The sequence below is a fragment of the Schistocerca americana genome, chromosome 4 (assembly GCF_021461395.2).
Source record: "Schistocerca americana isolate TAMUIC-IGC-003095 chromosome 4, iqSchAmer2.1, whole genome shotgun sequence".
In the NCBI taxonomy this organism is placed as follows: domain Eukaryota; kingdom Metazoa; phylum Arthropoda; class Insecta; order Orthoptera; family Acrididae; genus Schistocerca; species Schistocerca americana.
In genome coordinates, this window is record NC_060122.1 from 203609440 (window position 1) to 203633807 (window position 24368).

The following is a 24368-nucleotide window of genomic DNA, read 5'->3' on the forward strand; positions in this document are numbered from 1 at the left end:
GACAATGCTTACCTACATACGCGAAAAATTCGTTTAGGCTACAGATTTCTGTGCACTTGTGCCTCTCTTTATGTGGTGGTCACAGACAAGCCTTGCCTAGCCAAACGCATGCCCTCGACACTTCCATTCACTCTGAGTTAATCTATTACACGGTAGAATTGATGTTGTTTGGACCTTGCGCTTGTTAATCACATGCGCTCCTCAAAATGTTTCGTAAAAACGTTGGCCACTGGTGGAGACAACGGAGGGCTCATAGCCATTCCGTGCGTCATACCAGTGACGCATCTGTCGTCGGGAGCTTGATGCTGAGCAATTTCAGTTCCAGAGAATGTACTATTGGAAACATCCGACACTGACGTATTAACGGAGTGTATTTGCCCATACAGTGTTCTACTCCGTGCCACCCGCGAAACAGTTTCAGTTCATTGCGTGCGCGCATCAATGCCCCGTTCTCGTAATGTTTAGATCTGCTACCGCACACATGCTTCGTTTCAGCAGCGGCCCAAATATAGTCGTCAAAAAGTTGACGTGCGAGACACTGGCTCAAGTCATTCAGAGATGAAAGCACAGCTCACAGTTCACATTTTAGTGAATAGTAATCACTGTATTTCTACAGTTCTACTGATACGGTGCGCATTTCAATTTAAATATTGTATCCGTGTCCTCACAGACGAAAGCTAATCCCCCAGTTATGCTGTCAATTTAACAGTCCTCATCTCCTGTCACAGATCGTACACTTCGATTATTAATTTCGATTGTCGAAACAGGTTCTACTACAAAGATATATAAAGATACATTGAAACATTTGTCTTTAGCGAGACGCATTGGCAATATTTGAATAATATCATTAATAAAACTCAAAAACAAAAAAATAATAAAAGGAATAAAATACTTATATAGGCTGTTCAGAGCTATATCTCCAGAGTGGCACTACATGACATGTTCAAAAATGGTTCAAATGGCTCTGAGTACTATGGGACTTAACATCTATGGTCATCAGTCCCCTAGAACTTAGAACTACTTAAACCTAACTAACCTAAGGACATCACACAACACCCAGTCATCACGAGGCAGAGAAAATCCCTGACCCCGCCGGGAATCGAACCCGGGAACTCGGGCGCTGGAAGCGAGAACGCTACCGCACGACCACGAGCTGCGGACTACATGACATGTTCTTGAAAGGCTTCATCCTATGGTAAATGTTTGTAAAATAACATATTTGTAACATATTAGTGATGGGCTCCATGTGGTTCCCAAGTCGTGCAGCGACCGTAAACCATAAAATTACCAAATATGCAGCAACCAGTCGCGAAATCATGTTTTATTTATTCACTTTTGCAAATCAATTTCAACTGATTAACAGCCATCATCGGTGCTTTCAACCAATATGTGCCCTGAATAATAATACTGTCTTAAGCAGTGGTCAAACAAAGTGATACATCGAGAATTTGCGACTGGTTGCTGCATATTTGGTAATTTTAATATTTGTAACATGTTTTAACATATTTGTAACATGTTTGTAAAAGAACATATTTAAGAACCAGTCGCAGAACTTGTTGCAACGCAGAGTTACGATCCCCTTGAGGATGCAGTGATCGAGGAATGTCGGCAGCGTCTGGAATGTGGAGCGTGTGGTGCCAACTGCTCACGGCGTTCCAGACATGGTGACAGATGCCACCGTAATGCCGCCATTGTAACCACCGACAATAAATTATGAGAGCGCCTTTCCGCGGCGTTGAGTCAGTTTGCGATAAGTTTCTTCCCTGCTTTGGCTCGTTTTCTTTTACTGTCGGAGTAATAATAGACACATCTCTGACGTGATTGGTGCAGTTCTACTCATCGCAGTGAGAAATGCCACACACAGTACCACGACGGTGGGTCTCCGCAGTCTCTTTTCGAAAATTTCATGCACAAGTGAAACTGGCATAACCTACCTAAACTGTGGTATATCCCCGGAGTGTATCCTTACATCGAAGAATATTTCTGCGCACCTGATGACAATAACAGGATTCCCTAAAATACCAACTCATCTAGTATCACAATGAGCAATCACATATCTCATTTCAGAAATCAACTGCCTCTATCCGCATACTACCACACGTTGCTATCGATTCTCAACTGTTCCTACGATAGCATTAAAAATACTTTCAGTGTATGTTGTAGTACGATCAGTAATATAGCTGCACAGATCATGCAATGGGTGCAAATGGCTCTGAGCACTATGCAACTTAACTTCTGAGGTCATCAGTCGCCTAGAACTTAGAACTAATCAAACCTAACTAACCTAAGGACATCACACACATCCATGCCCGAGACAGGATTCGAACCTGCGACCGTAGCGGTCGCTCGGCTCCAGACTTTAGCGCCTAGAACCGCACGGCCACTCCGGCCGGCGATCATGCAATATCGACAATTTTACTGTATTTACTTATCAAACAGAAGCACCCTGTCAGTGTTCATACTCAATAATATTGGTTCTAAGGACAGAGTTAATTGCTTCCATCTCAGACCTCTATCAAACATCCGTGTAGCAATTCTCACAGTCGTCACTGCATGGCACTTTACACATTACTTTAAGAGCATTGATTAAGCAGTTTTACAGTAATCACAAAAGCGTTTTTTTTTAATTTTTTATTGTATTTATTTAGCTTCAAGCGAACACTTGCTTGTTACCTTACGGTATTCGGAGACTGTGCAGATACTACTGTAATTCGACAGATATCTTTTTCTCCTTTTTAGAGTTGCATCCATCTGTTAAGAGCCATTTTTCTGAGGATCTGGTAGAGGTATCACGTTGAAATTTTTATCAACTTTTAAGGCATATGATCCGTAGGTTGTGTAAAGAATTGAAGCTTCTAAATCAATGCAGTCAAATGATACGCCCATTTTTGTCACATAATTTGGTAGTCACAAATTCAGTCATCAAAACCTATAGATGAACTGTCTATAGATATAATTAAGTTGCCAAAATGATTTTTTTCTCTCTGTAAAGGCGTATGTGCGTGCATGACTCTGACTGGCAGATGGAAAGTGTGGCAGACCGAGAATCGAATTCGGGACTATTGCCTGCCGCGGGTAAGAGGTCTAGTAACTGGGCTATGCAAGCACGGCGGGTCGTTAGTTTCGTTTGGGTAGGTCAGTTTGTTGAGCAACTGACTGCGGAAGATAAAGGTCCCGAGTTCGAGTCTTGATCCGACGAACAGTTTTAATGTTTCAGTAAGTTTCGTATTTGAGTTTTTACAGAACGCTCAAAGCACGATTCCTACTCTCACTTGTCTCGATCTTTTCTTTTCATTTCATTTCATTCCATTTCACATCGAAGTTAGAATCGCAATAGTATAGGATAGGTTTCGTGCTTCCTACTATGCATGTTCTGTAGCTGCCATCGATGGGATTGTTACTGTTTATTTTGTGAAGCTGTGTGTTTGCACATGTACAAACGTTTTTTGAGCGAAATATTTTTATATGCATAAAATATAATATTCTTTAAAGGGCTGTAATGCATGCAGTATTTTACGAGAGAGTCGAACATTGTAAAATGTCGATGGCCTCTGTGTTATACGTGTTCATTATCATAAGCATATCTTTCATGTATAATTACGCTGAAGTAGTATAAACCGATTATGAGATCAAAGCACCCTTTTAGTAGTAGGGTTTCGACGGTGCATCAAAATACGATTTCAACGTTTACACGTGACTTGTGTTACCACTTTAAAAAACTTCTACCGAACTGCCACGGACAGTATGAAAGACATATTAGATAAACTCCTATATATGGTGTGAACTAAGAGTTGGGTGTTGGCGTGAGTTTAGTGTACTGGTTGCTGTTACTTGTGTATCGTACATTGGTTGCCATTATTGACAGCAGCCGAATTAATATGCAGAATTTCTTACTTAGAATGGGAATCAGAAGACTTTTCTAACTGGATTGCTTTCTGCGGTGCAACGAAATGTGAATCGGAGACTTAGACATGTTTTGCTTGTTGGTTGCTGTTTCCAGTCGCACTTTAAGTAATACGCATAGATCCACATACACGTTCACAACAAATCTGATAAAACTTTCTGTAATGAAATATTTTATTTATTTATTGCTTACTTAGCCTGAACATATTAGGGCCTTGAGGCCCTCTGTTTCAGCTGACCTTAAACAAAACATACCAATGCTCTTACAGAGGATTCCCAAGAACAACAATACCAACAACAACACCAACAACAATAATAACAGTAAAGTGCATTTAGAAGGATACGGATTAGCTTAACAAATTTGAGCCATGTTCAATATTATCATAGAGAAAACGGGTAAAGTAAGAGGAGGAGATTGAGATGACAACGACTTCTACACCCACATCTATATGGTTTCTCTGCATATCACACAAGTGCCTGGCAGAGGGTTCATGAAACCACCTTACCAATAATTCGCTATTATTCCACTGTCGAACAGCGTGCGAAAAAAAAAAGAAAAATGAAAAAAAAGGAAGAAAAATGAAAACAACCTATATCCTTCTGTGCGACCTCCGATTTCGCTTATTTTATTCTGATGATGGTTTCTACCTATTTAGGTCGGCGTCAACAAGTTATTTTCGCATTCGGAGGAGAAAGTTGGTAATTGAAATTTCATGGAAAAGACGCCGTTTTAATTATGTATACTCCAAAATCGCATCATGTCAGTGACACACTCCCCTATTTCCCGACAATACAAAACGTGCTGCTCTTCCTTGAACATTTTCGACGTACTCCGTTAATCATATCTGGTAAGATTCCCACACCGCACAGCAGTACTCCAAATAGAACAGCCAAGTTTAGTGTAGGCAGTCTCTTTAGTATATCTGTTGCATCCCCTGATTGTTCTGTCAATAAAACGTAGTCCTAGGCTCACCTTCCCCAGAACATTTACTATGTGTCCTTTCTAATTTAAGTCGCTCATAATTGTAATTACTAGTTATTTAGTAGTATTTACGCCTATAGATTTGACTGTTTTTAGTGTAACCGAAGTTTAACGGATGCCTTTTAGCGCTAATGTCAATGACCTTATAGTTTTCCTTATTGAGGGTCAGCTGACAATTTTTTCACCATGCAGATATCTTATCTAAATCGTATTCCAGTTGGTTTTGACCATGTGATGACATCACTAGACGACAAACAAGAGCATCGTCTGCAAAAATTCCGAGACGGCTGCTGAGATTGTCTCCTAAATCGCTTACACAGATAAGGAACAGCAGAGGGCCTGTAGCACTGCCTTGGAGAACGCTAGAGGTCACTTCTATTTTACTCGACGACTTTCCGTCAGCTACTATGAACTGTGGGAAGGACTGAGTCAAAGGCTCAGACGGTTCTGCGGTCGTTTAGGTTGCAGATTTCTCGACTTGCGCCACAGTATGGTGAGTTTCCGGTTTCCACTTAACACGTCAGTGGTCCACTAGACGCAGGAGGCACTTGCACGAGTAGCGGGGACTATGTGCTGTGGACTACGCCGTTTTGTAGGAGTAAAGGGTGTCGGGAAGGTACATAAGACGCTTCATTGTCAAAGGGCATAGGATGAACACGGGAAGAGGGCAGACAATTCAATAGTCAGTGCTATTCTCGTAAACTGTCGTAGTTGTGTTGGAAAAAAAACCAGAGCTCCAAGCGTAAGTAGAGAACGCTGAAGCTCAAATCGTTATTTGTACCGAAAGCTGGGTAAAGCCGAAGGTACGTTAAACCGAAGTTTTGCAAAGGTGCTTAGAGAAGATAGGTCAAATAAAGTTGGTGTCGGCGTGATTGTTATTAATAGAAGTAGTTTATACTGCAGCGAATATTAGTTGGTAGTTCCTGTGAGTTACAAAGGGTAGAAGTTATACTTGACGAACGGAATGAATTAATTATTAATTCCTTATCCGATCCCGCCGCCCCCCTCCCCTTCACCCTTCGAGGCTCAGATCATTCAGTTGCTGAACAGTCCAAAAATAACACGAGTGTTGTCTCAAATAGGTACCCCATTCATAGAATTATAGTTGGTGGTGACTTCTGTCCATCCTCTTTATGATGGCGAGATATATCTGTTTTAAAAAGCGGTTGAAAATTCGCTTGGTGCCTTCCTAAGAGAGACTCTCCACTGCTTCGGAACTAATTATGCAAGGATACACAACATTTGGCTTAAGTGAAGTAGCTGAAGCAATTGAGGGATTCGTACCGAATAAATCAATAAAAGACGGTATTGACCCCCCCCCCCCCCTCACCCAAGGTACACAAACAGAACATAATACTGTGGCAGAAACAACGAAAAAAGCATGCCTGACACAAAATCTCAAACATTGGCAATGTTTGATGGAAGCTCGAAACTTAGTGCAGACTTATCGCGAGATACAGAACGAAACTCAGTTTCAAAATCCAAAGAGGTTCTGGTCATATGTAAAGTACTGTAGCGGTAGGGCACAATACTAATGGTAATATTATCAAAGACAACACCACTAAAGCGGAGTCATTACACACAGTTTTTGAAATCCCTTCACTAAACACGACGAAGTAAATATTAAAGAATTAGAATCGAGACTAAATCCCGACATGAAAGTAGATATCCTCGGTATAGCGAAGCAGCTTAAAAATCTTCAATAAAGGCAAGTCTTGTGGTCCTGATAGCATACCAGTAAGGTTCCTTTCAGAGTATGCTGATACTCTAACAACATACATAGCAGTCACATACAACCGCTTACTCAATGAAAGATCCGTATCAAAAGACTGGAAGGTTGCACGGGTCACACCATACTCAGAAAGGAAATAGGAGTAATTCGATTAATTACAGACATACATCGCTGACGCTATTTAGCAGTAAGATTTTGGAACATACGCAGTGTTCCAACATTTTGAATTACGTCGAAGAAAACGATCTGTTGACACACAGTCAGCACACAACTACTTCTTTATTCACGCTAAGTAATGATTGCTATCGGCAGAGGATTTCAAAATCATTCCATATTTCTAGATCTTCAGAAAGTTTTTGGCACTATTCCTCTTTGCGAGACTGAATTTCCTGTCAGCAATATTACAGTACGGTGAAATCGACGGAAAGTCGTAGGGGAAAACACAATATCTTGTGCTCCCCAAGCAAGAGCTATAGCACCTCTGCTGTTCCTAATCTATATAAATGATTTAAGACACTATCTGAGAAGCCTTTTAAGATTGTTTGCAGATAATGTTATTTACCCTCCAGTAAAACAAAGATCAAAGCAATTGCAAAATGTTTTCGGCACGAGATATGTATAGTTCGAGAAATGGCAATTGTCCCTGAATGAGAAAATGTGTAAGACCATCCACGTGAGTACGAAATAAATACGTTAAATTTCGGTTACACCATAAATTACACAGATTTAAAGGCTGTTAGATGCTAAGGAATTAGCATTATGAACATAAATTTGATCGATCGCATAAATAATGCTGTGGTGAAGGCAAACCAAAGATTACGTGTTATTGGAAGAACGCTTAGAAGTTGCAACAGGTATATTAAAGAGCCTGTCTACGTTCCACTTGTCCCTTCTCTACCAGAATATTGCTGTGCAGTATGGGATTGTATCCAGATAGTATTGATCATGTACATCGAAAAAGTCTAAAGAAGGGCAGCCGTTTTGCATTATCGCGAAACAGGCGTAAAACAATCGCAGCTCTGATAAGTGAGTTGGGAGGGTACTCATTAAAACAAAGGCGTTCTTTATTGTGGTGACATCTTTTCACGAAATTTCAACCAGCCTTTGAATGCGAAAATATTTTATTGTAGCCAACCTATACAGGGAAAAGTGATCATTGTAAAACATGGAGCGATGAAAATTTTTCATTTTGGATGCGTTGTTACATAGTATATGCGGCCCATCGCGACTCCGTTGCTGGTATATGAGCACCGAATGAAGTCAAGAAGTATGTGTGGTCTTTGAACAGGAACGTTTTGATCGCCACTCTTACAGAAAGATGTAAATGTTTACTTTTCTCGCTCGCTGGTAGAAAGTGGAACGGTAGAGAAATAGTCTGAAGGTATTTCGAAGGAGCATCTGCTAGGCACAAAAATTTGAACATCGGAGTAGTCATGTTGATTCAGATGTAGCTACACATGACTTGCGAGTTTGGACTCTTTATTCATACAGTGGAGTTATTTAATAACTTCCGTAGTTATTAAGTAACGTCGCATTTTCCCCACTCTGAGGGATGATACATACTTGCCAAGAAGGATCCAAATGAATCCTGTTATTAGCACTGGTTGTTTTCGTTCGCACGGTATCTGTAGGCGCTACGTCGCATTGATCTGAACAGTACAAAAGAGCTGAATGGTACAGCTGTTCCACGTGGTCAGACAAGCCTGCTTAGAGGGCCCCTTTGGCATCCTCCACGACCAGGTCTCTCGACGACATAGAACTGGAGCACTATTTCACAATATTTATTGACCATATTTGGAACGATCGGTTTATGTCATTACTTTTGAGATACTGAGCCTTTTGACATATGAAGACTGTCAATACCTAATGGATTCAGTGGATTAGAACTGAATTCTTTCACTGTGATACTGTTTGAATCGTTTGTTGATGCGAACATTTTCCTTTGTTGCAGGTTAGTTCGATACAGTGCTGTCGATATGGAATATCCTATAAATCACTACGTAAGAAGTCTATATTTGGTAAGTTAAATCTGAATTTCTTCCACTGCACATTATCGATTCCAGATTTCATTGTACTCAAATCGTTCTTTTTATTTTTCAGCCATATTTACAGCTTCTAAAATAACTCGGTTTACTCCTTTTAATTGTATCATATGTTACGGAGTTTGAATTTTTTCTGTCCCTTGTTTTGCCATTCACAGTTGCTCCACAGACCATTGCGTACCAGCTCTTCATGTTAAGAGATGTCATTCATGGGCACCACAGAAAATTCGAAGTGTTTGTCACATAAAATCCCTGAATTCTTCAAACTCAGATAATAGATGAGATACAGGTAAGGTTAACAGTTGGTGCAATTAAGAAAGCCCAGAGCCAGTTGTCTGAGTCAAAGAAATAAAACCGATAAAGATATGTAATGTCGTGTGGCTATGGCCTTCCGTCAGGTAGACCAGTCGCCTGTTTTAATCGAATTAAAAAGAAATAGTGAAATCGAAATTCTTTCGGAATTTCAGTATAATTTTCGTACAATATTGAATGGGTTTTTAGAAAACAATTTCTTGTATGTTGTCGTCTTACTGTCTCTTTCAAATTTAAACTACCCAGTCGCCATCCGTAGAAGTTCTTATGCTCTCAAACAAAGATATAATTCTTCTATGGAATGAGAAGTGAAGACTTTCACTTAGTGCAACAAATAATGTTTCGATCTACTAAGGAAGCTCTTATATGCATTAAAAGTCGGCCTCCGCTTTCGTCTCTGTTCTCCACCATAAAAGAATATCTTCAGTGCCTTCCACTGATTACATCTCCTTCGTGATACAAGACCATTACATAAATCTAACCCGTAGCAAATAGGTGAAATTTCTTACTTTTGATTGTGTGCGAGAAATGAAGTAAATGGGAGAAATAGTTTTAGTTTCCTGACGTTATTAGGCCGTAGTAAATCCGTGTACTGCACACGAGACTCCAGTAGCTGGTAAGCTGCGACAGTGGGCGTTCCAGCTCCAGGCATGGCGAAGTGGTCGCGAAGCTGACAGCTGCCCGCGGCGTACCTAGCGTTATCCCTTCAAACAATACGGTCAGTGCATTAGGTCAACGGCTGACGTAATCCTCTGGTAATGGGTGTGGCTGTCTGTTGCTATGTCCTTCCTTGGGAATCACAATAGATGGCGATCACAGGATACTTTCTTTAGTATAAGTTAAGACCTAACGCCTTGTCTTCTGTGTGACTTTACCTTATAAATATGTATTTCGCCTGAAGTTAACTTATTTATTGAGAGCTAACAAATATTTTTAATTACAATACTCACCTCTCGCCTGACCTCTGCACCATTATTCTCAGAGGGAATTTTGTTGTAGTAAAGCTATCTGGAAGTGATTTGTGGCCATTTACAATAGCGAAAATCTAAACTGTTATTACAAATATTTCAAGCCAACATAAATTGGGATAGAATAACGGTAACTTGAAATAATTTTCACTGGGACCACAACTGTAACTGCACGAGATGTATCCTTCAAATTCCAGTAGTGATGGAAACAAAACTGTTTGTTGTCTGTAAGGGCAGGTTATTACCTTAAATAAAACTTGAAAGAGTTGAAAACTAAGCTACTTCCGATAAATAAAGGATCGTCTTTCACAATGTCTCCACGACTTCAAATTTCGCTCAATCTTTCCAAAAAATCAAAAATTATCACATTAATACTGTTGTAACAGCTACACAGTCTTCCGTGCATTGGATGGCTCTGAAATAAAATTAGGTAACATGCATGAACCCTTAACATCACATTTATTATAAGTTTAGCACTTACAAAAATTTATCAGCATCTCAAAAATATTGTGCATTTTGCAAATGTATGTTTTGAGCTAAGGTGCTCACATGGTCTCTGCCTTCCCTGTGAGAACTACACATACAATTTATAAATCTCAGATGCATGTTACTGGACCGCCACAGGTCCTGACTCTTAACTATTCCGAAAGCTAACTGACTGACGCGGTATTGCGGCCTCTTACGGGAGGTGTGGCTATGCCTCCTAAATGACTGGCAAGAAAGCTCCGTATTGCATTAGTGAGTACATGGGATGACTCGTACCTTTGACTGTTTTACAAGATTTGTAAGCCAGTCTCAATGCACTTACAAGCTAATTGATAAGACATCTCTTTATCATCTCTATCATATTTACTACTCATAATATTCCTAATTCAGATTTATGTTTGAACCAGGTGAAATTATTAAATAATCGAATGACAAAAAATTTAAGAACAACTGATACTTACATATTACAATATATTCGGTTTTATTGTTTCGCCAATATTTTCGTTGCTTTCGTTGCTTTTGCAACAGGATTTTAGCACTCAGGAGTTGTTAAGATCATTACCAAAAAGTGCCTAACATTTTAGCACTCATGAGTTGTTAAGATCATTACCAAAAAGTGCCTAACATTTACTTATCGCATCGTATTAGGATGAATCCAATGATTCTGCTGATGAATTTTAACAAACATTGTCTGGTGCTCTAGTAGTATTTGTGTGCTATGTGTAATGCACTACTATTCCTTGTTTACTGCTTTTAGACGGTTTTAAGACTCCTTCAAATTGGTGTTAGCTGTACGACTCACCGGCATTTTATCTGTCCCTTAAAACTACACCTTGTTTGTAAGCGTTGCATGTATCATTCAGAAGTTGTAAGAAGGTTAATAAGTAAACTAATATCTTATACTGGTACAGGTTTTTCATTGGAGAACTTATTGTGTTCCTCCAAATTATCGCCCCATTGTAACTTAAGCGGTTTTTCTACTTCTTTTTAAAGTGTAGGGTAAAGGACTTGGAGCGTTTCTGTGTTGCATAAAAAGGATGGTCAGAGAAAATCTGAAATGCTTGTAAAGGTGTTGAGAGGCGGTGGTGCTGACAAATAATTGTTAAGAAGAAATTCGGTCCGTTGCGTCGTTTCCAGTTCATTAGCACTGAAGTTATGTAATTGGGCCCCTACATACCAAATAGTGTCACTTGTTATCAGAGCTTAGATAGTAGCTCACTGCTCAGCTTTTGGATCGGTTTCGATCCTTTCTACCAACCCATGTCTATTTTTATCGCACTCTTCTTCAGTTTTAGGACGTCAAACCAAGAACACATTTGGCGACACAGCCTCTGACCCGTTGCTTGCATCGAGCGCACTCCGATTTTTTCGTGCAGAACTTGGAATAATCAACTTTATAGTGCTATAGTAACTGTCTGACACGTTAATCTATTCAAAAGAAGAGAACTCATTGTGGAGATAGTATATTGTTTATCAGGTAGTCTATATTCTTTATTTCTATTGCTTTATCGAGTCATTCTTGGCAAATGGATCGGCCGTATTTGCTGGAACGTAATAGTTTCTTAAGGACACATGGGAGTTCCAGTATAAGGTTAGGAAACAGTAAGAAATAAGGGATGTATATAATTATTTGTAAACGTGTTTCTTCAAATGTTATTTGTTCACATTTGTCAGGCGCAAGTACTGCGAATTAATTGTGCAGTGTCTTAATTTTGATCAGTACCGTTACGTGATATTTTCTTGTAGAAAGCATCCTTCTTCAACATTGTTAATATACAATATGGCAAATTGATTTTGTGGTATTTGCGTCTGAAAGGAAGCTTTAGTATCTTTAATCGTGGGGTATGGGAGAGCTGCAAAACCTTGCTGCGTAGACTTCGTTCTGCAGTCGACTGGACGATACAGTTAAATACGACGAAGTTAGAGTCCTGCAGTAGACAAGGTAGGAAGAATTCTGAAAACACAGGTGTTGAGACATATACTTTCTCCAGTGATGTCGAAAGGATTCTCTCTCAGCCACCTTTCGTGAAAGCATTATTTGTAATGATTAACTCTGTTCACCAAATGAAGAAAATTGCTTTTTGCTATCTGCTTGTCATCTAACTCTGCTTGAGAGGAGGATTGCGTGAAGAAACAACTTTACTAATTTTGCCTTTTTTTTATCTCATATCAGTATCCAACGTCGCCTTCTACCCCTAACCTAATCAGAACTATCTCTGTGATGTATGAATATGTGCTTAATTTGGAGAGCATGTGGAGTCGAAGATGCCGTATAGCTTTCTTGGTTCTTGTTGTACAACACTGAATCTTAGTCTGATTGGACCGGATTGGTTATCGGCCACCGTCACCATATGGGGATGCACCAGAACATAGAGTCTGGGGAGTTTTAGAAAAGAGTTCGTAACAATGAGCTAAAATCTGATGATGTGGTAAGTAACACGTGCTGTTCCCGAGTGTACCTAGAATAAACAGTTTTCGCTGCGAATCCACTTAGTCGCCTTCGTTACTCAACGCAAATAACCCGTTCAGTAATTAAATTCAATTATCGTGATAGTTACATAGCTTAGTTCTGCTGGTATAGATTTTTTTATCCTTTTCGATTTTAGTTTCAGAAGGGAGCATTGGTTCTTTCGCTATCCAGCCCTGTTGGGACTTATTGGCTGTGGTGTACAGAAATTCTTGAGCGAAGTAAATGGTCACGTGCCAGGTCTGACGGCAACTGTATTCAATTCGTAGCAATTCCCTCCACCGCTGTAGTGTGTCCTTGAATTTTCAATATGTTCACAAGATCAGCCGTGTCCAATCTCCCCGATGGCACAATCCATTGCTGATAGAATGATGTCCGTAGCATTACGAAATCAAACGCGGTAAGGAACCGTACTGTTAAGGTGAATATTGCTTGTTAAATGATTGCTAAACTTCGAGCAGAGAATACCTTGTTTTAGTTAACATTTCCTGGAGTAGGACTCGTTAGCCTTTTCGCTTACATACATCTCACCGCTCCTATTTAATTACTATAGATGCCCTTGCTTGTGCAATGCTATTTTAAATCACCAATGAAATTTATTCCCAGATCAGTCAATTTTCAGATTCTGATTTAGATAGATTCAGGTTTTTAGATAGATCATAAGGTTAGACACCACTCTGTTGTCTTGCCAAATTTAGATGATATTGCACTCAGTGTAATTTGCCGACACAGAAGCACTAAACGCTCTTGATACGAAACAATAGCTCCAACAAGTACATTTGAAAAGACGAATCGTGTTTCCCGCATTTATAGTAATGATAAAGTTCAGAATTAAGACCAAATCTAAGTAATCAGCTAATAAAAACATGAAACGACATCTTTTAATGTAGAAGCTTAAGATGTAAGTAATAATCGTCTCTCAGAAGTAACGTATTCTAAAGAAAAAGATATGAAAAAAGATTTACAGATTTCACTTTTCAGTTGTTTCACAATCTCCAGTACAAAATGTTGTCTGTGACTTGTGAGCTCTTTGCACGAGAATCAAAGGAACGGTCAAAGTGGATCACTGTCATCCTTGAATCGAAAGTGAAAGTATTACGTTGGTGCGTAAGTTCGTAGCGTTTCTGTCATTCATATTGGTATTCCTGTAGCCATGGGTTTAGTTATAGTGTCATTTTTTATTTGTAGCTCACTGTGGCTGTTTTTTTTACATATTGTCAATTTCTGATTTGGAGACAGTGAGCGGAGCTGAGGACGCTGTAAAACGGAGTGCCAAGTGTAGTAATCGGAACATTTCCGATATATAATTCTGTTTTAGTTCAGTAGGTGGGTGATAGCGAAGAAAAATTTCCGCCATGTAGGGGATAATACCATTGGACAGAGAATGAAAAGAGTGGTTTTCTCGTTTTTAAGAGGATAGTTTTCAAATTACTGAACTTCCATGTCCAGGAAGACCTTCTGGATTTGACAAAGATCGTTTAAACGCGTTACTCCAACAATCATCCACGTCAGTGTACTCCAGATCTGGTAACTGATGAACTGTGATGAGTCCATCATCGTACGACATTTGCATGCAATGAGGAAGGATCAAAGATCGGGTGTACAGGTACCGCATATTCTAAGCCAAAATCACAAACATCAGCGTGTGGCTATTTATGCATCTTTGATTCCTAGCCCTCAATTAACTCTTGAATAAGCCCGATTATTTCTATCTTGCCTCATTAGTGGTGACTAAAAATGGTGTGCATGTGCTAACAAACGTACGGTTGACCCCAAACTAAGCAGCAACTTTCTGCGCAAAGGCCTGCGCGCGTCCACAAAAGATAATGCAATGCACCTGGTGGAGCAATGACGGTGTGCTGTACGACAGCCTCATTGCTTCCCCGAAGTGTAATGTCTTGCAGTCGCAAGCCAACAACAACGACCAAGGAGACTGCTTGAAGCGATGCCACTCCAAGATAACGCCCGACCGCATTCTGCTGGACTGACAAAGAAATCACTCTACAGGCCTTAGTTGGAAAATCATTCCGCACCCACCTTATTCATTGATTTGCACACTCAAATTTTCACCTTTTCCGCACTCTGTCGGACAACCTTCAAGGACTTCCTTTCCGTGTGAAAGAACGCCCAAACATGGATCGACGAGTTCTTCGACTCAAAACCACGTGATTTCTATAGTCGCGGAATCGCAAAGTTACCCCATCGTTGGAAAACTGATGTAAATAGTGGAGGACAATATACTATCTATTGCTTGAGCCTTGTCCCGCAGTTACGCAGGGTCAGCCATTGTTAATCGGATTTGGCATGTTAATGGTTAAGGGTTGGCCAGATGCCCTTCCTGTTGCCACACCGTAACCCCCGGGACGTAATTAGCGTATCCCAACTGTCTGCGTCGAGTGTAATCCATGGAATAGTGCGAAAGTGTTCAGATGTCTGCGAGCCGTGTAACTGAGGCGGAACATGGGGACCAACCCGGTATTCACCTAGCGGGATGTGGAAAACCTCCTAAAAACCACATCCATGATGGCCGGCACATCGGCCCTCGTCGTTACGCCGCTGGGCGAATTCGATGCGGGGCCGGCGGGCCTACCCGAGTCTAGGAAGCAGCGCGTTAGCGCTCTCGGCTACCCTGGCGGGTCCGGAGGACACTATACTATTGATGATTAAATCTCTTACTTAGATATGTCATGTTTATTAAACTTATGGAAAAACGCTACGAACTTACACGCCAACTAAATACACTGTCGTAGTGTTTGGGGCAGACACTTTTCCCCTGGTACCCATTCGCTATATCTTGGCGTCGGTAGCGGGCTTGTGCCGAGTCCCGCTTGGCAGCAGCTCCACTGCGGCAGCGGGGTCGTGTTGGGCCGCTCTTCTGAGGTCGGCGGGCCGCACCTGCGGCGCCAGCAGCCTGGGGTCGATCTCGCCGGGCTTCAGGGGGCCCGTCAGGCGGCTCACGACCCAGCCGACGGTGACCACGATCAGGGCGCCCACCACAGTGTAGTACATGTACGACAGCCGGAACACCAGCGGCACGTCGTCCGCCGATGTACTGTGGGCATCGAGATCACATGAACCATAGCCCTCAGTCGGATACGCTCAAATATTTAGACAAATAATGTTCGCTAACCGCAGATACCAAAGTTAATGAGCCGTGCGTGGCTCGTGTTCCCGCCATCATGTATTTTACACCCTGTTTTTAACGTACTTCCACCTCATTACGTTAATTTAAATTACTAATGTCACTGAGTTGCTACTTTGCCTGACCGTGACCGGCGCTAGCAGCGCATATCGACATATCCCCTCTCGTAGTATCTTTACTGGACTGCTGTTACTTCCCGGTCGTTGTCTGTGATAGGTAGTTCGGGTCTGCCAGTCAGTTGGAACGCGTCTGGAGCGCAGTCCGGACCTGCCAGTCGGAGTGTTGCAATGCAGCACTATAGTTCAATTCTTGTATCTTGGCGGTTCGCGCAAGCCCGCCCAGACGCGGGAGATTGCTGCGTTGCCAGTTGTACGCGCCAAGAGAAGCAGCGCCTTAGTATAGTTCGCAAACTTACGTTCAGCGGAGAGCGCGCAGTTTATGAAGTAAAGCCACCACGGCCGCATTAACCCTTTCGCTGCTACAGAGACGTGCTCCCCGCATTCCGCGATGCGCGCGATTTTGTCATTATGGCACTGCTCGCCTGTGCAGACATGGTGTTTCGACTGCTTTGACACACTTCATCATTCGATTTCACAAAAACTATTTGGCCCAAAAATTTGATTTTTACACATCATCTTGACTGATACCTTCGCCCCATAAATGACAGTTTTGTTTCGATGTTCAACGCAGTTATTGTGCAGCATTAGATGTAGTAGACCATTGCAGAGTTTGCAGAGGTAGAAGTCCATATCGTATACTTTCCGTATGGTCGATTTTAGTTGCCACTAGAAATTGCAAAAAATTACATTCAAACGATTAAAATTCATGTAGTAAGACACTTCGATATTGTTTTTAAATAAAGAAAATATTAAGCACCGATCAAGGTTTGAACTCAGCACCTTTCGCTTAGCAGTCATACACCTTTTTTTTGGCATGTTGTTCGTTATTGATCGTTGTGTTTGGTCGTTGCGGACGCCGCAAGACATCCTGTTCAAGTTCGGTGGTTGATCCTTCCACTCGGGACACTTGAACCACTACGCTAACGCAGCTCGTCATTCAATATATATCTCCCGGAGGACATTAAATCACTCAAAATACCGACAAACACTGTTGGTATGATTATGAATTACTCACGTTTCGTCGAAGTACACTAGGAAAGAAACAATTACCGCTGTTCTTTATTGCGAAAAAGCGGTTAGTGAGAATGATACAAACACCTTTCCTTGCTATCGCCTGAATTAGGAGTCTTATTGCTTGTTTGGTTTAATTAATTAATAGAATATGAAGCAATTGGTATAAAGAACGCTTTTCCCAAACTTTCTATAAAAGAAAATCTGCTATCAAGACATTGCTTTTGTTCAGTTACTTTATGACTGAACGTTTCTAAAACTGAAGACACTCGTCCGTGCTCTGCACTTCAGTCGAGCTCTGGCAACGTCGTTCTCTGTTCATTGGCTGACTGTGTTTTGTGACGTCAGATTCGCAGAACGAACCTAAACTCGGCCGCCATCATAACTGACGCGCACTTTAGTGCAGTCGGGTTGGAGCAGCAGTCAGGTCTGTGTCGATGCGGCTCGCCCGACCATTGCCGCCACGGATCACTTGAGCCAGGCCACGGTCTTGGTGGATCGTCGGTCGGTCGTCCTACCGGACGATGCGCTTTTGGCAATCCGATCATTTGTGTGTGTAGGTGTGTTTGTGTGTACGCACACGCGCGCGCGAATCGACTCCCGATTGGTCTTCCTGCGTACTTAGTTACTGTTGGGTATAGTTCAGGTCTTTGTACAAGTGTTTGTCAGTTTCTGTGTGTAGTTGGCGTTATTTACACTGACGACTATATTAGATGCTGTCGGCATTCTGAGAGGAGTGAGTCGGTCGGTTGCTGCGGACCAGGCAAGTTATGTCTGAGCGTGTGTGGAGCTGTCCAATCTCTACGAGCTTCGTGGTTCACCGATCCAGGACGTCAAAGTTGAGTAGTGGTTTCAACTACTCAAGCCACATCCATTCATGTTGTGTGGCCATTAAATCCTTATTCCAGAAAAAAGCATTGCGGCCTTCTGCCTTTGAAAGGTTATGGTAATTTATTTTAAAATTTTGAAAATTTTATTGTGGGCTTTCAGCCGTTATTATTGCATCTTGTTTATGTTTGTCTATTCACGCTCGCCTTGATGCTCTTAGCCTCCCTGTTTGGAGGCCTTGAGCCGTGAATTAATTGCCTTTTTGAAACTCCTAAAGGTTCGGCTATGTACAGTTTCGGTTTAAAGGTGTTATTAAATTACAATAAATTACAATTTTGTGTGAACCTGACCGACACCTTATTTGGCCCTTTCCACAATCCTAATCACCTGTTCTGCCCAGCGGGTTTAGCTGGCGTTTCAGTTAACATATGTGTCCTGATTCCTAATACGAGGGGAGTTCAGTAAGTAATACAATTCATCTTTCTTCTCTAACAGTTTCGGTGGAGAAAGTCCGATATTTCTTGCCGGACATCGTGGAATATTCGAGCTTCATCCCATACAGTTTCATGCAGTTCCGAAAGATGTAGCGCTATAGTAGCCTTCAATATGGCATCTGTTCCGGAGGTCTGCTCCAAGCGGAGACCTGTCATTCAGTTTCTTTTGCCGGAAAACCAGAACATCGCAGATATTCATAGGCCATTGCTATGAGCCTAGAATTGAACAAAATCACGGAAAGTCGTTGAGCGAGGCGTCTGCCATCATCGCAACAACGTGGTGCAAACTGTCTGATACCCCGCGTGTCGGCCGTCCGCACACAGCTGCGACTCGTAAAATGCTGGAACGTGCGGACACACTTTCTAGGTGATCGTTGGATTGCAGTCAAGCAACTCGCTGCTGAGGTCGATGTAGTGAATAAAATCTTCCGCACTGGCTGGTAAAATACTCTTATTAAAAAGTCATGTCCAGTTTCGCGTCAGTGGATATGAATTGTCTGGTGATAAGTTTCTCTACTCTTTAAACAGTCACAATGCGGCAAAGTAAATGCTAAGAGCAAAGTCCCATCGTGCATTTTCAACATTAATCGATAGCTCGCTAAAGGCGGTTGTTTACTTTGCAGCGCCATGAATATTAAAAAAACCTTTTACCTGAAAATGCATCTCCACTGACGCAAGACCTGTCGTGACGTTATAATCAAAGTGTTTTAACAATGAGTGCGGAATATTTTATCAGCATGTGCAATTTTGTGTGCCGATGCCCGGCCCCCAAAAAATATGTTCAACTGGACGTCCACGTTGGTAGCGCTGACACTCTCATCCACGGGTTGGAGTACTGAATGGCGTGTGCCCGCTGTTCTCCCCGCCGCCTAACAGAAGAGCATAAAGAGTAACTAAAGACCACCAGTGCAAAATTGATCTCGTGTTACGAGGTTTGTCGTGACAATTTTTTGTTGAACATCCTCGCAGGCGATTGCACATGGATTCAGCCCTTCCAAACTGAAAGAAAACGGCAGTCTATGGAAGGGCGCCATCCTTCTCTGCTCCGAAGAAAACGTTCAAATCCGCACCCTCAGGCAGACTTGATAGCTGCTCCATCAAGTCTTCGAATGAAGCACTTGTGAAACCATTTGAATTCACGACATCTAGGGATAGATGGCACCGTATGGAAATATCGTTTATTTTTAGAGATGCATAGTGGAATTCCGAAACTGGTAGTCAAAATAACACCTGAGTTACGCAGCTGTTTTTGAATTTCACGCACACATTCTCAGTCAATGAGAAATGTAACATGGATGCCATACCAACACGTCTGCCTTGGGCACTAAAAAACAGGACAGTAAATGTTATCTGGAACCACTTTTCTGGTTTCCTCTTCGTCATTTTTCTTTTATTTTTAAAACTCTATAACTATAATAGCGACGATGAGAGTTTCTTTCCGCTCTCTTTCTACGAGGCTGTGTCAATAAATATGTCGCGACGTAGGGTAGACATTATTGCCACGTGTACTAACCTGACTTTTTTCTTTATTAACATACACCCCTTGTGACGTCAGACACTTTATCCGATCGTTCGACTAGGCGTCAAAAGGCTGCAGCATAAAATTATAGTAGCTGCCTTGAATCTAAAGAGTGGCCTCTAGGAATATATAGGTTTATTTGGATCGTCTAGTTGCAGCAACCCATGAGACGGATGTGTCCTGGGGGAAATAACACACCCCTGGATGTGGAAACGATGTACCATCACTCGATAAGCAGGGCAGCCAGGTCGGTCCTTGTTTAACTGGTCTTGTCCTTCACTAAATTTCTCTATCCAACTGAAAACAGATTTCCACGAAATACAGTTTTAACCATATACGGGACAAATTTTGCTCTGGACATACTTTGTGGACAGACCCTTGGCTGAATTAATCGCGTTGTTCTACACTAATGGCCATTAAAATTGCTATACCACGAAGATGACATACTACAGACGCGAAACTTAACCGAGAGGAAGATGGTGCTGTGATATGCAAATTATTAGGTTTTCAGAGCATTCACACAATGTTGGCGCCAGTGGCGACACCTAAAACGTGCTGACATGAGGAAAGGTTCCAACCAATTTTTCATATACAAACAGCAGTTGACCGGCGTTGCCTGGTGAAACGTCGTTGTAATGCCTCGTGTAAGGAGGAGAAATGCGTACCATCACCTTTCCGACTTTGATAAATGTCGGACTGTAGCCTTTCGCGATTGCGGTTTATCGTATCGCGACATTGCTGCTCGCGTTGGTCGAGATCCAATGACTGTTAGCAGTATATGGAATCGGTGGCTTCAGGAGGGTAATACGGAACGCCGTGCTGGATCCCAACGGCCTCGTATCACTAGCAATCGAGATGACAGGCATCTTATCCGCATGGTTGTAACGAATCGTGTAGCCACCTCTCGATCCCTGATTTAACAGATGGGGCCGTTTGCAAGACAACAACCATCTGCACGAACAGTTCGACGACGTTTGCAGCAGCACGGACTATCAGCTCTGAGACCATGGCTGCGGTTACCCTTGACGCTGCATCACAGACGGGAGCGCCTGCGATGGTGTACTCAACGATAAACCTGGGTGCACGAATGGCAAAACGTCATTTTTTCGGATGAATCCAGGTTCTGTTTACAGCATCATGATGGTTGCATTCGTGTTTGGCGACATCGCGGTGAACGCACATTAGAAGCGTGTATTCGTCATCGCCATACTGGCGTATCACCCGCCGTGATGGTATGGGGTGCCATTGGTTACACGTCTCGGTCACCTCTAGTTCGCACTGACGGCACTTTGAACAGTGGACGTTCCATTTCAGGCGTGTTACGACCCGTGGCTCTAACCTTCATTCGATCCCTGCGAAACCCTACATTGCAGCAGGATAATGCACGACCACATGTTGCAGGTCCAGTCACTATTCTTTATGAACTGTGGTATCGCGTTGAAGCTGCATGGGCAGCTGTACCTGTACACGCCATCCAAGCTCTGTTTGACTCAATGCCCAGGCGTATCAAGGCCGTTATTACGGCCAGAGGTGGTTGTTCTGGGTACTGATTTCTCAGGATCTGTACACCCAAATTGCGTGGAAATGTAATCACATGTCAGATCTAGTATAATATATATGTCCAATGAATACCCGATTATCATCTACATTTCTTCTTCGTGTAGCAATTTTAATTGCCAATAGTGTAGGAGGGTACACACTCACAGCACAAGTGTTCCCTTCGTCTGACTGCTGATGATTAACCTCTGGCTGCGGAAAACTGTATTGGCTACCTTCCGCGTGACATGGGCTGCCACCTTGAAGATGCGTGTAGACGCGAAATTTAAAACGATATGCGCTATTCTGGCGTTACCGATTTATTTAATGACGCACCCCCGTACCTACGACAATTTGGCGGTGTCCGTATCCGAGTAATCATTTTAATGATTTTAATTTCTCATTTCAGCTGTATTATTACACATTTATTGCGTTACGACCGGTTTCATTCATGGAACCTCTCCAGGTTAGTCTTGTCCATTGAACTGCAAGGGCTGCTCATTTTTCCTGATCAGGCAGACAAGAAATAATCATTAACATTAGTGTCAGATGAGCTACTTAACATAACCAAAAAACAAAATTATCTCCCTCTCTGAACTTGGTGCTTAATTCAATCTTGTATACCTTCCACTTCTCAAATTCGTATAATCTAGTGGAGATCAGGAGTAGGATAGTGTCTCACTGCAAAAAAATCATTAATTCCTTTCTATTGTGTCACAATAGACAACAAAAAGAAACTGATGATCATTTTTGGAGTCAGAGGCAAATTCATTCGTAATCTCAACTTATCATACGGCTGCTTTCCTGACTTAGATCACGACGCCAAGTGTAAATAAATCTTATAATCTGTCTTTTTCCTCGCTAACTGTCTTTCTAAATTTATATCTGTGTTATCTCTGCGTCCGTTAGATAATATCGAAATGATTGGTCACAATATGTCATCCAGATGCAGAGTACACTATCGTTTGTAGGATTTACACGTAGCCAGCAGGAAGTAATTGATCCAAGCCATCAGTATGCTGCATTTCGCGTCACCAAACTCTATGCAGATATTTGGTACTAAATCTCTGGTTTTCCTTGCTGCCATTAGGGACTATTATTGGCAGCTGCTATAGGTGCACTCCGTCATCTTCGTAAGGGCTTGTGAGCTCAGTGTGGTCAGCCGCGGTGGTCGTGCGGTTCTAGGCGCTGCAGTCCGGAACCGCGGGACTGCTACGGTCGCAGGTTCGAATCCTGCCTCGAGATTGGATGTGTGTGATGTCCTTAGGTTGGTTAGGTTTAAGTAGTTCTAAGTTCTAGGGGACTGATGACCTAAGATGTTAAGTCCCATAGTGCTCAGAGCCATTTGAACCAAGGTCAGCGTGACGTATTTGTCACACGGCTTTTCCCTAAAACGCCGGAGAGTACTGGTTGTGGTAAAGCTCGTAGAAAAATCTTCAGAATGGATGAGAGTATAAGAGCTTAGCGAAATGGTATGCTGGCGTTTCTAAACGATTACTGACGCTGTCGATTTCAACGCCGTATGTTATGTCGTTTTTCCCACAAAACATTTCTCGATCTGTGACGAATTGTTTTGAACTAACGAGATACGTTTAAACAGGTGTCCGTCAAATAAATTGTGGTGCCTCAGACGGATAACGGACGTGAATTAGTACGGTTGTGAAACACAGGTAGCTGATAAGAGACAGTAAACTATTTTACATTGCGCATGAACTTGTCAATTATTGAATAAATAAGAGAGCTACTCCGGCAATAACAGAGATAATGTTTCACAGGGGTGAAGAAGTCCATCGACTTAAGTCAATCTATGCCATAGCCTCTTGCTCTGATGTGGAGAAAGGACTATTCCTTTGTTTGTTACTATGTTGCGTTCGTATATTCTGACATTAATACAGGACGATTCGCCTCCTTACATGTATTCCCTACTTTGATGTCCTTTACTCTGAAGCCATTCTCACTGGTCTCCCTTACTGAGATGTTATTCAGGCATCGCTATCATGCAAGTAAGGTACTATAGCATTGTACCGTTTTTAATATGAAGTCATTTGTTTCATGGGTGTTATTGATCTTTGCAGTAAATCATGTCTTAATCAAAACTGCTTCTCAACTGTTTGTTTTCGCCTTGTAGTCCCACGTCCTGTTGTTGTAGGCCATACATACAAAGAAATCAGGTCTATTCCGAGTAGTAAAAGCATCCAATCATATTTTACGCGTATTGGGTGCTTATATGATGTGCACTACGCATCTCTCTAATCGAACCGTAGTATAGGGACTTAATCGTTACACACAGAAAGATGAGGGTCGTCTTCGCAATGATTTAAATCCCAAAACGGTCGATATTGCATGCATAATGGTCGTGACTGAGACGAAATTTACACACATTACTTTCATTTTCCCATCATTACTCTAGGGCATGTTCAAAGTTTATGTAGACATGTGTTAAACCAAGATAACAAATTAATTTATCGCAACCAGCCAAGCATAATAAAAATGCAGCTGATGTTACAGACTGTCGATCAGTTGCAATTACTGTTTTTGAAGACATTTGTTTTACTAATGTGACAAGCCCTTGAATCAGGGGCCCTTAACTTTCAGATATGGACACACAGACCGTTTCCGACACAAATCATATGGAGATATCTTTACTGACTGATTGCTAGTGTCAAGTTTATTGTCCTAAGGAAGACGGGTTTAAATCCGTCAAAAACGTGATCAAGTTTATCTGAAAAGAACCATTTATTGGAACTTGTTGGCTGTCTATTATACCGCTTGAAACTGGTTGGCCGTCTATTACACCTGCTGTTCTGTAACAGTTGCTGCAGTGCAG

At 41.9% G+C, this 24368-nt stretch overlaps 1 protein-coding gene across 1 annotated transcript in view; it reads right to left on the reverse strand.

Annotated features, from left to right (window-relative positions):
* Positions 1–15679: 15679 nt before the first annotated feature.
* Positions 15680–24368, reverse strand: part of LOC124613349 (sodium-coupled monocarboxylate transporter 1-like) — a 119163-nt gene continuing 110474 nt past the window's right edge. The window contains exon 11 of the mRNA XM_047142045.1: positions 15680–15944. Coding sequence (XP_046998001.1) covers positions 15680–15944 — 265 coding nt within the window. The remainder of the gene's footprint in view (positions 15945–24368) is intronic.